General features: G+C 47.4%; 1 protein-coding gene and 1 long non-coding RNA gene across 3 annotated transcripts in view; one reads left to right on the top strand and one right to left on the bottom strand.

The window, feature by feature from the left end:
* Positions 1–13,459, bottom strand: part of LOC308486517 — a 244,170-nt gene that overhangs the window by 90,124 nt on the left and 140,587 nt on the right. The gene's annotated exons all lie outside the window — the stretch shown is intronic.
* Positions 1–13,459, top strand: part of ITIH2 (inter-alpha-trypsin inhibitor heavy chain 2) — a 54,844-nt gene that overhangs the window by 12,958 nt on the left and 28,427 nt on the right. For both annotated transcript variants that reach the window (XM_081022720.1, XM_081022721.1), the window contains exons 9-16: positions 36–152; positions 1,970–2,138; positions 5,663–5,788; positions 6,967–7,148; positions 8,470–8,655; positions 9,275–9,414; positions 10,320–10,492; positions 11,603–11,725. In XM_081022720.1, the coding sequence (XP_080878846.1) occupies positions 36–152; positions 1,970–2,138; positions 5,663–5,788; positions 6,967–7,148; positions 8,470–8,655; positions 9,275–9,414; positions 10,320–10,492; positions 11,603–11,725 (1,216 nt within the window). The remainder of the gene's footprint in view (positions 1–35; positions 153–1,969; positions 2,139–5,662; positions 5,789–6,966; positions 7,149–8,469; positions 8,656–9,274; positions 9,415–10,319; positions 10,493–11,602; positions 11,726–13,459) is intronic.

Genomic DNA, 13,459 nt, shown 5'->3' on the forward strand with positions numbered 1-13,459 from the left:
ATGAAGCAGCTGGGTTCCTTCTTCTTATTTTGCAGATCTTCAACGGGTATTTTATCCACTACTTTGCTCCTGAAAACCTGGATCCCCTGCCAAAAAACATTCTCTTTGTGATCGACGTCAGCGGTTCGATGTGGGGATTGAAAATGAGGCAGGTAAGTGGCAGAAGCAGCAAGACATCCAACGTGGGAAGGTGTCTTCCTTTGGATAGGAGGTGGTTTCATTGTTGCTGCTTTTTAAAGAAATATGGGGCAGGGGAACCTTTTTCCAGCCTGAGGGTGGCATTCGTTTCTGATCTTGCCAGAGGCAAAATTTTGCAGAGCTTCATGAAAAAGACCAATGGAATCAGTTTGACCTCGTGAAAGGTAATGTGTGTTTGGAGGGGAATAAAACACTGCATGTCCAGATTATTTAAAGAAATATCGTTACAGTGGTACCTCGGGTTAAGAATTTACGGTACAGGGGTACCTCGGGTTACATAAGCTTCAGGTTACATATGCTTCAGGTTACAGACTCCGCTAACCCAGAAATAGTGCTTCAGGTTAAGAACTTTGCTTCAGGATGAGAACAGAAATCGTGCTCCGGCGGCGCGGCGGCAGCAGGAGGCCCCATTAGCTAAAGTGGTGCTTCAGGTTAAGAACAGTTTCAGGTTAAGAACAGACCTCCAGAATGAATTAAGTACTTAACCTGAGGTACCACTGTAATTCGTTCTGGAGGTCCATTCTTAACCTGAAACTGTTCTTAACCTGAGGTACCACTTTAGCTAATGGGGCCTCCTGCTGCCACCGCGCCACCGCCGTGCAATTTTTGTTCTCATCCTGAAACAAAGTTCTTAACCCGAGGTACTATTTCTGGGTTAGCAGAGTCTGTAACCTGAAGCATCTGTAACCCGAGGTACCACTGTATATGATGAACACACAAGCAGGATTTGAAGTATGAACAACAGAAGGGATTGAAGATTCCAGGAGTTTTGTTGAGGTTTAAGAGATAGAAGACAGAGCACAGCAGAGGGAGAGGAACAGAAACACCTTGGAATAGGGGGTTGGGAAGTCGGGGGGGGGGAGTTTTTTATTATCATGTATTGAAATGTATGTGTGAAAATTGGGAAAACTTAATAAAAAAACTTTTTTGGGGGGTCTTTTAACAATGCAATAGCTTGATACAGGAATTACGATAATGAGCTGTTAACGGTTCAGGCTTGTTTATTTTTTCATGCCTCTAAGAGGTTTTTAATGGAAAGGGAAAGTGCGCATCAGGGTTTATGAGATTCCATAGGAGTTAACACTGGGGGACCAGGTGCCATCTCTGCATACCTGTATCCCTGAAATATAAACAGATGCCAGAGGGTTTGCGGCATGTCAGGTGTCCGTGCATCAGCCAGGGTAGGCTCTGACCCATTAAAACTAAAATTTATCCCCTAATAATGAAAAATGTAGTCCATAATCTTAAACACCCTTACAAGGGAGAAATCTCCACTGAAGACAGTGGGTTTTGCATCTGAGAAAATAGGCAAGGGATTGCATTTGAGGTCATCATCGCCGTAATTGTTGATGGCCAGATAGCTCCTGAGATGAAGAAAATTGCACAATTCGCCAAGTTGCAAAATACAGTGGTACCTCGGGTTAAGTACTTAATTCGTTCCAGAGGTCCGTTCTTAACCTGAAACTGTTCTTAACCTGAAGCACCACTTTAGCTAATGGGGCCTCCTCCTGCCGCCGTGCCGCCGGAGCACGATTTCTGTTCTCATCCTGAAGCAAAGTTCTTAACCTGAAGCAATATTTCTGGGTTAGCGGAGTCTGTAACCTGAAGCGTATGTAACCTGAGGTACCACTGTATAACAAAATTTAGTATCTGCCAGTCATTTTAGGCAATGCAGTGCTACAGTTGTGAAATGGATTAATGTTCTATGGTTTTACGTTATATGAATGGAGAGCGGCAACCATAGTTATCACTGCAACGGTTCATTTTACAGACGGTTGAAGCCATGAGAACCATCCTAGGGGAACTCCGCTCCGCGGACCAGTTTTCAGTCGTCGACTTCAACCACAACGTCCGGTGCTGGAGAGACCAATTGGTGCGAGCCTCCAGATCAGAGACAGAAGCCGCAAAGAAGTACATTGAGGGGATCCATCCCAATGGAGGTGAGCATGGTACCAAAGTAGGTTTATGGAATGCATCATAGAAGCAATTAGAGTCGGATGGAATCTTGCAGATCATCGTGCACAAGCCCTTGCTCAGCACAAGAAGCTTCAAACTACAGCATTGCTGGTAGGGGGTCATCTATCATCTGTTTAAATGCCACTGGTGAAAAAACCCATCACCTCCCAAGGCAAGCTCTTGCTAATAATAATAATAATAATAATAATAATAATTCATTTGTACCCCGCCCATCTGGCTGGGCTTCCCCAGCCACTCTGGGCGGCTCCCCCCAAAAATATTAAAATACTGCAATACATCAAACATTAAAAGCTTCCCCAAACAGGGCTGCCTTCAGATGTCTTCTAAAAGTCTGGTAGTTGTTGTTCTCTTTGACATCTGGTGGGAGGGCATTCCACAGGGAGGGCGCCACTACCAAGAAGGCCCTCTGCCTGGTTCCCTGTAACTTGGCTTCTCACAGTGAGGGAACCGCCAGAAGGTCCTCGGTGCTGGACTTCAGTGTCCAGGTAGAACGATGGGGGTGGAGACGCTCCTTCATGTTCAGCTGAAATCTGTTTCCATTAAATTTGCATTACTTAGATCCCTGGATCAACCGTGAACTAGTCCAATCCATTTTCTCCATGACATCCTTTTTCGTTTTTGAAGACATCTCCCTTTAATCATATATTCCCAGACTAAACACGTCCTGCTCTCGAAATCTCCAGTGCCAGATGGAATAACAGCAAAATATTAACAAAAAACTGAGTGAGCAGCTGGTGAACCCTTTGAAAGACACAATGAATGAGATTTTAAAAACAGGAGAAGTTCCAGAAACATGGAAAGAGGCCTATATAACTTTGATACCAAAGTAAGATTTGGATGTGACATTAGTAAAAAATTATAGGCCGATCTCATTATTAAATAATGATTATAAATTATTTGCATTTGTATTGGCAAATAGAATGATTTTTTAAAAAAAAGAATTCATTCATCATGACCAGGCTGGATTCCTTCCAGGCAGACAAATTAAAGATAATATCAGAAATGTATTGAATATTATAGAGTACCTGGAAGTGAGAAATGAGAAAAAAGCAGCATTAATGTTCATAGATGCGGAAAAAGCATTTGATAATGTTTCTTGGAGCTTCATGAAGAGGGTGATGGAGGAGATGGGATTTGGAGTAAATTTTAGTAGGGGACGCATTTGTAGACGCCTCACCATCTTGGGTAACCCCCTTTTGCAGGACATGCTCTTGTTCAGCCTTCCCCAACCTGGTGCCCCCCCCCCAGCTGTTTTGGACTACAGTTCTCCTTATTCCTGACCATTGGCCATGCGGACTCGGGCTGGTGGGAGTTGGAGTCCAACCACACTGGGGAGGGGCATCATGTTGGGGAAGGCAGCCCTACTTCACCAATATATATGAGAGAAAAATAAGCAACAGAGTCTCATGCATGCAGTTGGAGGCAGCAAGGCTTCTGAATACCAGTTGCTGGAAACCAGAGGATGAGGAGGGTGTTATTGTGCTTGAGTCCTGCTTGCAGGTTTCTCACAGTCATCTGGTCAGCCACTGTGAGAATGGGATTTTAGTTTCTGTTTGCCACTGTGCAGCTGCTTGGAGTCACAGGACTCTGTTTACATTCCAGAGACCTTCTAGGCTATTGGAAGTCTCACGGGAGACGGGAGACAGGATGTGACGTTAGTGGTTTCCTGTTCCTCTGTTCCTTAGTTGTTCAATTGCTCTTTGCTTTCATAAAGAGAGGATGTCTTTTCTGTCTGCATAGCTTAGAAATAAAACTCTTTGCAATGTAGCCATAAATCTCATCACTTCCGCATGCTGCTGGAAACTCTGCTTAATGGGAACGTGCCTGAGGCCTCATCAAAGGCTCAGGTCGTTAATTATTCGTCAGAGGTGATTCCGAAGGCTTGGCCGGAGGAAAATGAGGCTTTATCAGCTTGGCAGAGTGGAGATGCCGACATGGGATGCTAGACTTCATGGGTCTCTGGTCTAATCCAGCAGCCTCTTCTTGTGTTCTCATGTTCTTGGGACCCACCTGCACTACAAGGAAGCTCTATAAGAGGCATCCCCCAACCTTCGGCCCTCCAGATGTTTTGGACTACAATTCCTATCATCCCTGACCACTGGTCCTGTTAGCTAGGGATCATGGGAGTTGTAGGCCAAAACATCTGGAGGGCCACAGGTTGGGGGATGCCTGCTCTATAATCATTTAAATACAAATTGAATTGTAATAGTTTCACCCAAAGAATCCTAGGATTTGTAGTTTGTTGAGAATGCTAAGCATTAGCTCTACTCTCGGGATGATTTGGGGGTAAGTGATCGTAGAATCATGGAATGGCAGGGTTGGGAGGGACCATGGGGGTCATCTAGTCCAACCTCCTGCAACGCAGGAATCTTTTGCCCACCGTGGGGCTCAAACCCACAACCCTGAGATTAAGAGCCTCATGCTCTACTGACTGAGCTATCTGCAGTGATGATCTATTAAATCAGATTATGTATGCAGTATACTTGTAAAGCACATTTGAAGCGTGTTTCCCCCCTGAAATAATTTTGGGTGCTGTGGTTCGTTAAAGGTCACTGGTAATTGTAACTCGAGGAGGAGGAGTAATAATAATAAATAATAATAATAATAATAATAATTTATTATATATACCCCGCCCATCTGGCTGGGTTTCAGCCACTCTGGGCAGCTTCCAACAAAACACTAAAATACAATAACCTATTAAACATTAAAAGCTTCCCCAAACAGGGCTGCCTTCAGATGTCTTCTAAAAGTTTGGTAGTTATTTTTCTCTTTGACATCTGGTGGGAGGGCGTTCCACAGGGCGGGTGCCACTACCGAGAAGGCCCTCTGCCTGGTTCCCTGTAATTTGGCTTCTCGTAGTGAGGGAACTGCCAGAAGGCCCTCAGTGCTGGACCTCCGTGTCCGGGCAGACCGATGGAGGTGGAGACGCTCCTTCAGGTATACTGGACCGAGGCCATTTAGGGCTTTGAAGGTCAGCACCAACACTTTGAATTATGCTCGGAAACGTACTGGGAGCCAGTGTAGGTCTTTCAAGACCGGTGTTATGTGGTGTCGGCGGCCGCTCCCAGTCACCAGTCTAGCTGGCCCCAGCTCCCAGCCCCACTAGACGGTCTAGAAGGATGTTATGGTCGATTGTATCAAAAGCCGCTGAGAGATCCAGCAGAACTAGGAAACAGCTCTCACCTTTGTCTCTAGCCAACTATTGTACTCAGAATTCAGTGCTCCAAAATTAAGGGTCCGAAAGCCCCACTAAATACTATGCCTGCAATACTACGCTCGCTTACCTGGAAGTAAGCCCAGTTGAACTCAACTCATTGGGTACGCATTGAGCTTGGCTTTACTTTTGAGTAGACATCTATAGGAGTGCTCTGTAACTCTCCCATTGATTGGGGGAAATAGGGATGTCCTTAAATTCAATAGGATTTAAATGCACCTACTTCCCTCTGTATCTGTCTGTTTATTGCCTCTTTCTCATTTTTTGAAACAGGAACAAACATCAACGACGCCCTTCTCCGGGCCATCTTTATTTTAAATGAAGCTACAAGTCTAGGATTGTTGGATCCAAACTCTGTATCCATGATCGTGCTGGTGTCAGATGGAGATCCTACCGTTGGTAAGAATCCTGCGGCTACAATGTGGTCCTGTTGTTGTTGTTTAGTCGTTTATTCGTGTCTGACTCTTCATGACCCCCTGGACCAGAGCACGCCAGGCACTCCTGTCTTCCACTGCCTCCCGCAGTTTGGCCAAACTCATGCTGGTAGCTTCAAGAACACTATCCAACAATCTCGTCCTCTGTCGTTCCCTTCTCCTTGTGGTCCTAAACATGACTAACTAGCTTGTGGCACCACTGAGTTCAGTGAAACCTGTTGCAAGCATGCATGTGCGCACACAATATCCTTTCCATTGCCCATTCATGAATATTTGTGCTTATGATGCTATTGGGGTGGTCAAGTGTTTGGGGGCAGGGGGGGAGACTGTCTCACTTTTATTGCGCTATATCCCCTCTGAAGAGAAATAATGTGGTAGCATTGGGGAGAGCATCGCAGCACAAAGGAGGTTTTTGGGTTGGGTGGCCAGTCCATCAGGGATTCTTTAGCTGTGATTGCAGGGAATCGGAATAGATCAGGGGTCGGCAAGGTTTACCTCACCCGGGCCGGTTCACACCAGCGGAGATCCCTCCATGGGCCGGACTGTGAGCGCCAGTGATTTCCAGTGTCTGCATCTTCATCTGCGCAGACGCGATTTCCAGTGACTGTGTCTGCACAGACACATTTAGTGCAGCACGCGGGGACTCGCCGAGTGGGTGGCTCGGTTTGGGGGCAGCTCGTGGACCGGTTAAACAACCCACCATAGGCCGCTTGTGGTCCATGGGCCTTAGGTTGCTTACCCCTGGAATAGATGATCAATTAATCAATCAGTAGCTGAGCTGGGTTCCACACAGTCATAAAAACAAAACAAAAAAGAGCCACAAAAACGCAAACTAGATAGCAAAAACAGACAGTGTAACACTCAAAACAGAAGTGCGGCACTCAAATCGGAAGCGCAACGCTCAAAATGGAGCACATTCAGCTTCCAAAAAAAGTTCACGAACCGGAACACTTACTTCCGGGTTTGCAGTGTTCGGGTTCCAAGTTGTTTGAGTACCAAGGTGTTTGAGAACCAAGGTACCATTTTACCAAGAAACAGCATCTTGATTTATTCTTTTCCTTCATTTTGGGACTCACATGCAACACTTTAATGGAACAGTCCTGGGTGAATGTGACCATTTCCTTCCTTTCCATTCCCCATCAGGAGAACTTAAGCTGCCTACAATTCAGAAGAACGTGAAGAAGAACATTCGGGACGATATCTCTTTGTTCTGCCTTGGTATCGGATTCGACGTAGATTATGATTTTCTGAAAAGGCTGGCTCATGAAAACAATGGCGTTGCCCAGAGGGTTTTTGGGAACCAGGAGACCTCATCTCAAATGAAGGTGAATTTCCACCCTCTCTCCCCATTATACAAAATTTCATGGAACACAAAGGAGGGTGAGAATGAAAGGAAAACATGACACATCCATCCTCTTTACAAAAATCATCATCATCATCTTATCATCTGGTTATCTGTTAAATTATCTGGATTTAACAGAACCAAAGACTTGCAAGGGTTGTTGGAGGACATCTAAACTAACTTCTTGCAGGTGCAAGAAGTTCAGGGTCCCTGCACAGATGGCTATCCAGCCTCTGTTTAAAAATACATCGTGTGAAAGTGACCCCGTCAACTCCCAAGGCAATCTGTTACACTGTTGAACAGCTTATACAATCAGGACCTTTCTTCTAATAGAGGTGTTTTAGCTTGAGGGGCCAGATAACTGTGACAAGTTGGTGAGGCAAACCCACCTGTCCATCCCATGACATTCAGGTGTCTCACGATTGGCAGGTGGGTTGTCCTATCTATCTGTTGAAATCCCCTGCCTGTGGTTTTCAAACACCCAGCAGCCAGCTAGTTGGCTGTTGAACACTTAGGAATCACGGCGCAAAGGACATTAGCAGCAGCAGGCTTATTGCTAGTTCACGTTAGCTGAATAAGGGACAGGAGAGAGCAAGAAGCAAGCAGTTGTGCTTACCTGGTTTAGCTGGCCAGTTGAATGGTTGCACACTAAAAATAGGACACCTGGAGGAACCCTTACAAAAAATAACTTTTATAGAATGAATGTAGAGGGTCTTGACTAAAGATCTTTGAATCCCATCTTCTCCTCCCTGTCCCCAGTTTCCCCACTGCTGTTCTGTCCTGTTCTTCTTAGGATACCAGACTCCCAGTACATTTCTGAGCACAATTCAGAGTGCTGGTGCTGACCTTTAAAGCCCTAAACGGCCTCGGCCCAGTAGACCTGAAGGAGCGTCTCCACCCCCATCATTCTGCCTGGACACTGAAGTCCAGCTCCAAGGGCCTTCTGGCAGTTCCCTCCCTGCGAGAAGCCAAGTTACAGGGAACCAGGCAGAGGGCCTTCTCGGTAGTGGCACCCGCCCTGTGGAATGCCCTCCCACCAGGTGTCAAAGAGAACAACAACTACCAGTCTTTTAGAAGACATCTGAAGGCAGCCCTGTTTAGGGAAGCTTTTAATGTTTGATGCATTACTGTATTTTAATATTTTGTTGGAAGCCGCCCAGAGTGGCTGGGGAGGCCCGGCCAGATGGGCGGGGTATAAATAATAGATTATTATTATATTATTATTACTATCTTGCACATGCCTGATGCAAGTTTCTCTTAAAAACCAAGCTGTCCTCACTTCTCCTCCTCCTTGGGTTTTGCAGAAATTCTACAACCAAGTCTCCACGCCACTTCTCAAAAAGCTGGAGTTCAACTACCCGCACGGAATGGTGTCCGATGTCACCCACAACACTTTCCAGAACTATTTTGGAGGCTCTGAGATTGTGGTAGCAGGAAAAGTAGACACTGAAAACGTGCAACACTTGCAGAGTATGATTACAGCCACTGCCGTGAGTATAGTGTTTGCCCATTTATCTCTTTCCCCAGTGCAGATGTTTATGCCACTGTGGGGAGCTTTCTCAGTAGGGGTGGGGGGGTGAAATTTGAATCAGTTTTTTATTTACCAGGTGAACTTACCTAATTCACAGTTCCTGAAACGATACGCAAACCAAATTGCAGCCATCTTTCAAAATTCACATCTGTAATGCAGTTCTCCAGCTGTTGCAACATGTACAGTAATGCATAGACTAGGCAAAACATATGTGAGATACGTATCCTAGCAAAAATAACATGCAACAGATGCATTTTATTCGGGGGAAATTGCTTGCAAAATTAAGTAAATTAGCCAAAATTGCATATAAAAATGTGCATATATTAGGAGCGATTCTCCCTAAAATGCTGGTGGATTTTATTGAGGACTTTTAAAATCAGGAATTCCCAAACCAATGTGGAAATGTGAAAAACTGAACTTTTGATCGGAAAATGGAGAAACTGGAAATGGACTGATTTTCCCATTCCTGTTTTTGAAGGATGGGTAAGAAACACTTTAACTGCATCAACATAGCACCTGAGGGGAAGTTTCTCACAAAAGGTCTTTGTATCGCTCTTATTTCTCTTCCCCATTTTTAGTCCAATGCACAGCTGGTCTTGGAGACTCTGGCCGATGTTGAGGGACTGGATGAGTTCCTGAGCAAAGATAATCATGCAGACCCAAAATTCACTGAAAAGCTGTGGGCCTACATTACCATCAACCAACTGATGGCGGAGAGGTGAGAAGGAAAGCATTCAGTGGATTTCTTAGAGCCTTCCCGGAAGAGAAAGAATTTCTGTAATTCTAGCTCTGAAATAATAGTTGGGACCCAGTACTAGTGATTCTGTGTACTGTACAGTTAATACACATTCTGTGGAGTGGGATAGTGACTGGCTCAGTTTAAAGGCAAACTTGCTTAAATCACCCTTTAAGAAGCGCGGGTGGTGCTGTGGGTTAAACCACAGAGCCTAGGACTTGCCGATCAGAAGGTCGGCGGTTCGAATCCCCGCGAAGGGGTGAGCTCCCGTTGCTCGGTCCCTGCTCCTGCCAACCTAGCAGATCGAAAGCACGTCAAAGTGCAAGTAGATAAATAGGTACCACTCCAGCGGGAAGGTAAACGGCATTTCTGTGCACTGCTCTGGTTCTCCAGAAGCGGCTTAGTCATGCTGGCCACATGACCTGGAAGCTGTACGCCGGCTCCCTCGGCCAATAAAGCGAGATGAGCGCCGCAATCCCAGAGTCAGTCACGACGGGAGAGAAACAAAATTTGACAGATTCACTCATCCCTTGGTAGTGGAGAGGGTTCATAGAATCACAGAATCATAGAAGGGAAGGGATCCTGAGGGTCATCTAGTCCAACCCCTGCAATGCAGGAATCTCTTTTAAAGTATCCATGACAGATGGCCATCCCACCTCTCCTTAAAAACCTCCAAGGAAGGAGAGTCTGCAAGCTTGTGAGGGAGACCATTCCACAGTCAAACAGCTCTAACAGTTGGAAAGTTCTTTGTAATGTTGAATCGGAAATCTCCTTCCTTGCAACTTGAAGCCATTGGTTTGAGTCCTACCCTCCAGAGTAGGAGAAAAGAAGCTTGCTCTATCTTACATGGGGCAGCCTTTAAGATAGTTTGTTTTTGTACCGCCTAGAAACCTGGCCACTACGGCTGCCCTGAAAAGGAACATCACAAAGAAGATCTTGCAGATGTCTTTGGACCATCACATTGTGACCCCATACACAGCGATGTTGATTGAGAGCCCAAATGGAGATGAGCTGATGTTGGCTGACTCGCCCCAAGACCGCAAAAGAGGGTGCTGCCCAGGTTGGTGGTTCCACACTATTCCCAGTTGTCAGGGTACGACACCGCGCTACATAGGTCTGTAGGTAAAGGACGTGGGTAGTGCTGTGGTCTCAACCACTGAGCCTCTTGGGCTTGCCGATCGGAAGGTCGGCGGTTCGAATCTCTGCAATGGGGTAAGCTCCCCTTGCTCTGTCCCAGCTCCTGCCAACCTAGCAGTTTGAAAGCACATCAAGTGCAAGTGTGCTGGTCCCGTGGGTTACCTGAGAGGCAAGGTCCAAGTCCGGTCCGTGGTCAAAGGTGCAACGTGGAGGTAGTCCGTAGTAGCTGAAGCTGGGTGCAGGGCAGGGAGTCGGGTGAAGTCAGGAACAGGCATGCAAGCAGGGGGCCAGGGCCGGTCAGAAGCTCTGGCAGAAAAGCAGGACAGGGTTCAGGCAAGAACTAGCAACCAACAATGTTGCTCCCGCAACTTGGGACTGGGACTGGGGCTGGCTGGCTTTTATCTGCCCCAATCCTCTGGTGACTTGCCTCTCCTGGCCTGGAGGCGAGCACTCCTCCTGTGGGAACTTGGTTCCCTCTGCCTCTCTGCCCTGAGCCTCGGCAGCTCAGGAGAGGCTGGAGGGTTATCGGACCCAGAGGCAACCTCAGCTTCCTCTGACAGGGCTGAGAGTGGAGCACCTGCAGGCAATGGGTCCTCCATCACCTCAGGAGCCAGAGCAGACTCGGCTGGTGCCTGCACCTGAGGATCCAGCACAGGTGAGGACCCTTCAGGCTCAGGCCCCAGCCCCTGCTCAGCTGGTTCTGGAGGCGGGGACTCCTGTGCAGGCTGGGATCCCTCAGGTTCAGCATCCGAGTCCGAATCCCAGGCCATCACACTAGGTATCGCTGCGACGGGAAGGTAAACGGCATTTCCATGCGCTCTGGTTTCCGTCACAGCGTCCCATTGCACCAGAAGCAGTTTAGTAATGCTGGCCACATGACCTGGAAAGCTGTCTGTGGACAAACACCAGCTCCCTCGGCCTGAAAGCGAGATGAGCACCGCAACCCCATAGTCGCCTTTGACTGGCCTTAACCATCCAGGGGTCCTTTACCTTTTCATAGGTCTGTTGTAATTTCATTCCCTTTTTCTTACAGGTGCTTTAGCTGTTGGCCACCCCAAGCCTGAGAATTCCATCCCAGCTTGGGCCAAGCCCACATCCGGGGCAAAAGATCCTTCATCTCTCCTCATGGGCCCAACGGCATCAGCCATACATGCCGGTAAGAGAAAATGGGTCTCTGCATTGTGCTCACTCGCTTCCCCCCCCCTGCAGTGACCATATGGGGGAGGAGAGTGCAAAACCTAAAGACAGGGGAAGCCACTGAAATTTATTAAGCCCATTGTGATTTAGCCTGGAGAAGAGAAGGCCAAGAGGTGATCTGATAGCCATCTTAAAACATCTACAAGGCTGTCAAATGGAGAAAGCTTATTTTGCGCTGCTCCAAGGGGTAATATGTGAACCAATGGATGCAAAATCCAAGAAAGGAGATTCCAACCAAACCTTAGAAAGGACTTTCTGATGATAAGAGCTGTTCAACCATAGAACGGTCTCCCTTGGGAGGTTATGGACTCTCCTTTCTTGGAGGTTTTTAAGCAGAGGTTGGGTGCCAGCATTGCTTGAGTTGAGATTCCTGCATTGCAGAGGGTTGGACTATCAGGGGTCAGCAAACTTTTTCAGCAGGGGGCTGTTCCACCATCCCTCAGACCTTGTGGGGGGCTGGACTATATTTTTGGGGGGGAAATGAGTGAATTCCTATGCCCCACAAATAACCCAGAGACGCATTTTAAATAAAAGGACACATTCTACTCATGTAAAAATATGCTGATTTCAGGAATGTCCGCGGGCTGGATTTAGGAGGCAATTGGGCCGGATCTGGCCCCCGGGCCTTAGTTTGCCTACCCATGGACTAGATCATTATCAGTCCCATAAGCCACACATTCCATGTCTAGCTCTGGGCCCCAGAATTTAAGAAGAATGTTGACAAGCTGGAAGGTGTGCAGAGGAGGGTGACCAAGGTGATCAAGGGCAGGGGTAGGATGCGGCCCAATCGCCTTCTCAATCCGGCCCGTGGACGGTCCGGGAATCAGCGTGTTTTTACATGAGTAGAATGTGTGCTTTTATTTAAAATGCATCTCTGGGTTATTTGTGGGACATAGGAATTTGTTCATTACCCCCCTCCCCCAAAAAATATAGTCCAGCCCCCCACAAGGTCTGAGGGACAGTGGACCTGACCCCTGGACTAGATGGTCCTTAGGGGTCCCTACGATTCTATGACTTTATTTGCTGCAGAGTTTTGTCTGTGGGTTAGTAGGGACGCAGGTGGCACTGTGGTCTAAACCACAGAGACTAGGGCTTGCCGATCAGAAGGTTGGCGGTTCGAATCCCCACGACGGGTGAGCTCCCGTTGTTCGGTCCCAGCTCCTGCCAGCCTAGCAGTTTGAAAGCATGCTAGTGCAAGTAGATAAATAGGTACCACTCCGGCGGGAAGGTAAACAGCGTTTCCATGCGCTGCTCTAGTTTGCCAGGAGTGGCTTAGTCATGCTGGCCACATGACCCGGAAGCTGTACTCTGGCTCCCTCGGCCAGTAAAGCGAGATGAGCGCACAACCCCAGAGTCATCCACGACTGGACCTAACGGTCAGGGGTACCTTTACCTTTACCTTTACCTTTTTCGTCTGTGGGTTAAGGGGAAGGGATCGCACTACGACTCTGTGGCTGACCCAATGCACAGTTGAGGCACTGGATGGGCAAGGATGCTGGGCAGGAGGCTGCTGAGGGAGTCTTGCAGCAGATTAAAGGGCAGCATCCATGAGCGGTTCTTGCTCAGTACCAGCCGGTACCAGCAGCACAAAGAGGGGGACAGGAGTGAAACTGAAGGTAAACAGAGGAAGCTTGGAGAAAGCGAGAGTGAAGAAGGAGCCAAGAGGAGGTGGAAGGGAACAGGACAGGCTGTG

The sequence above is a fragment of the Podarcis pityusensis genome (genome assembly GCF_964106645.2).
Source record: "Podarcis pityusensis genome assembly, chromosome: 10".
Classification (NCBI taxonomy): domain Eukaryota; kingdom Metazoa; phylum Chordata; class Lepidosauria; order Squamata; family Lacertidae; genus Podarcis; species Podarcis pityusensis.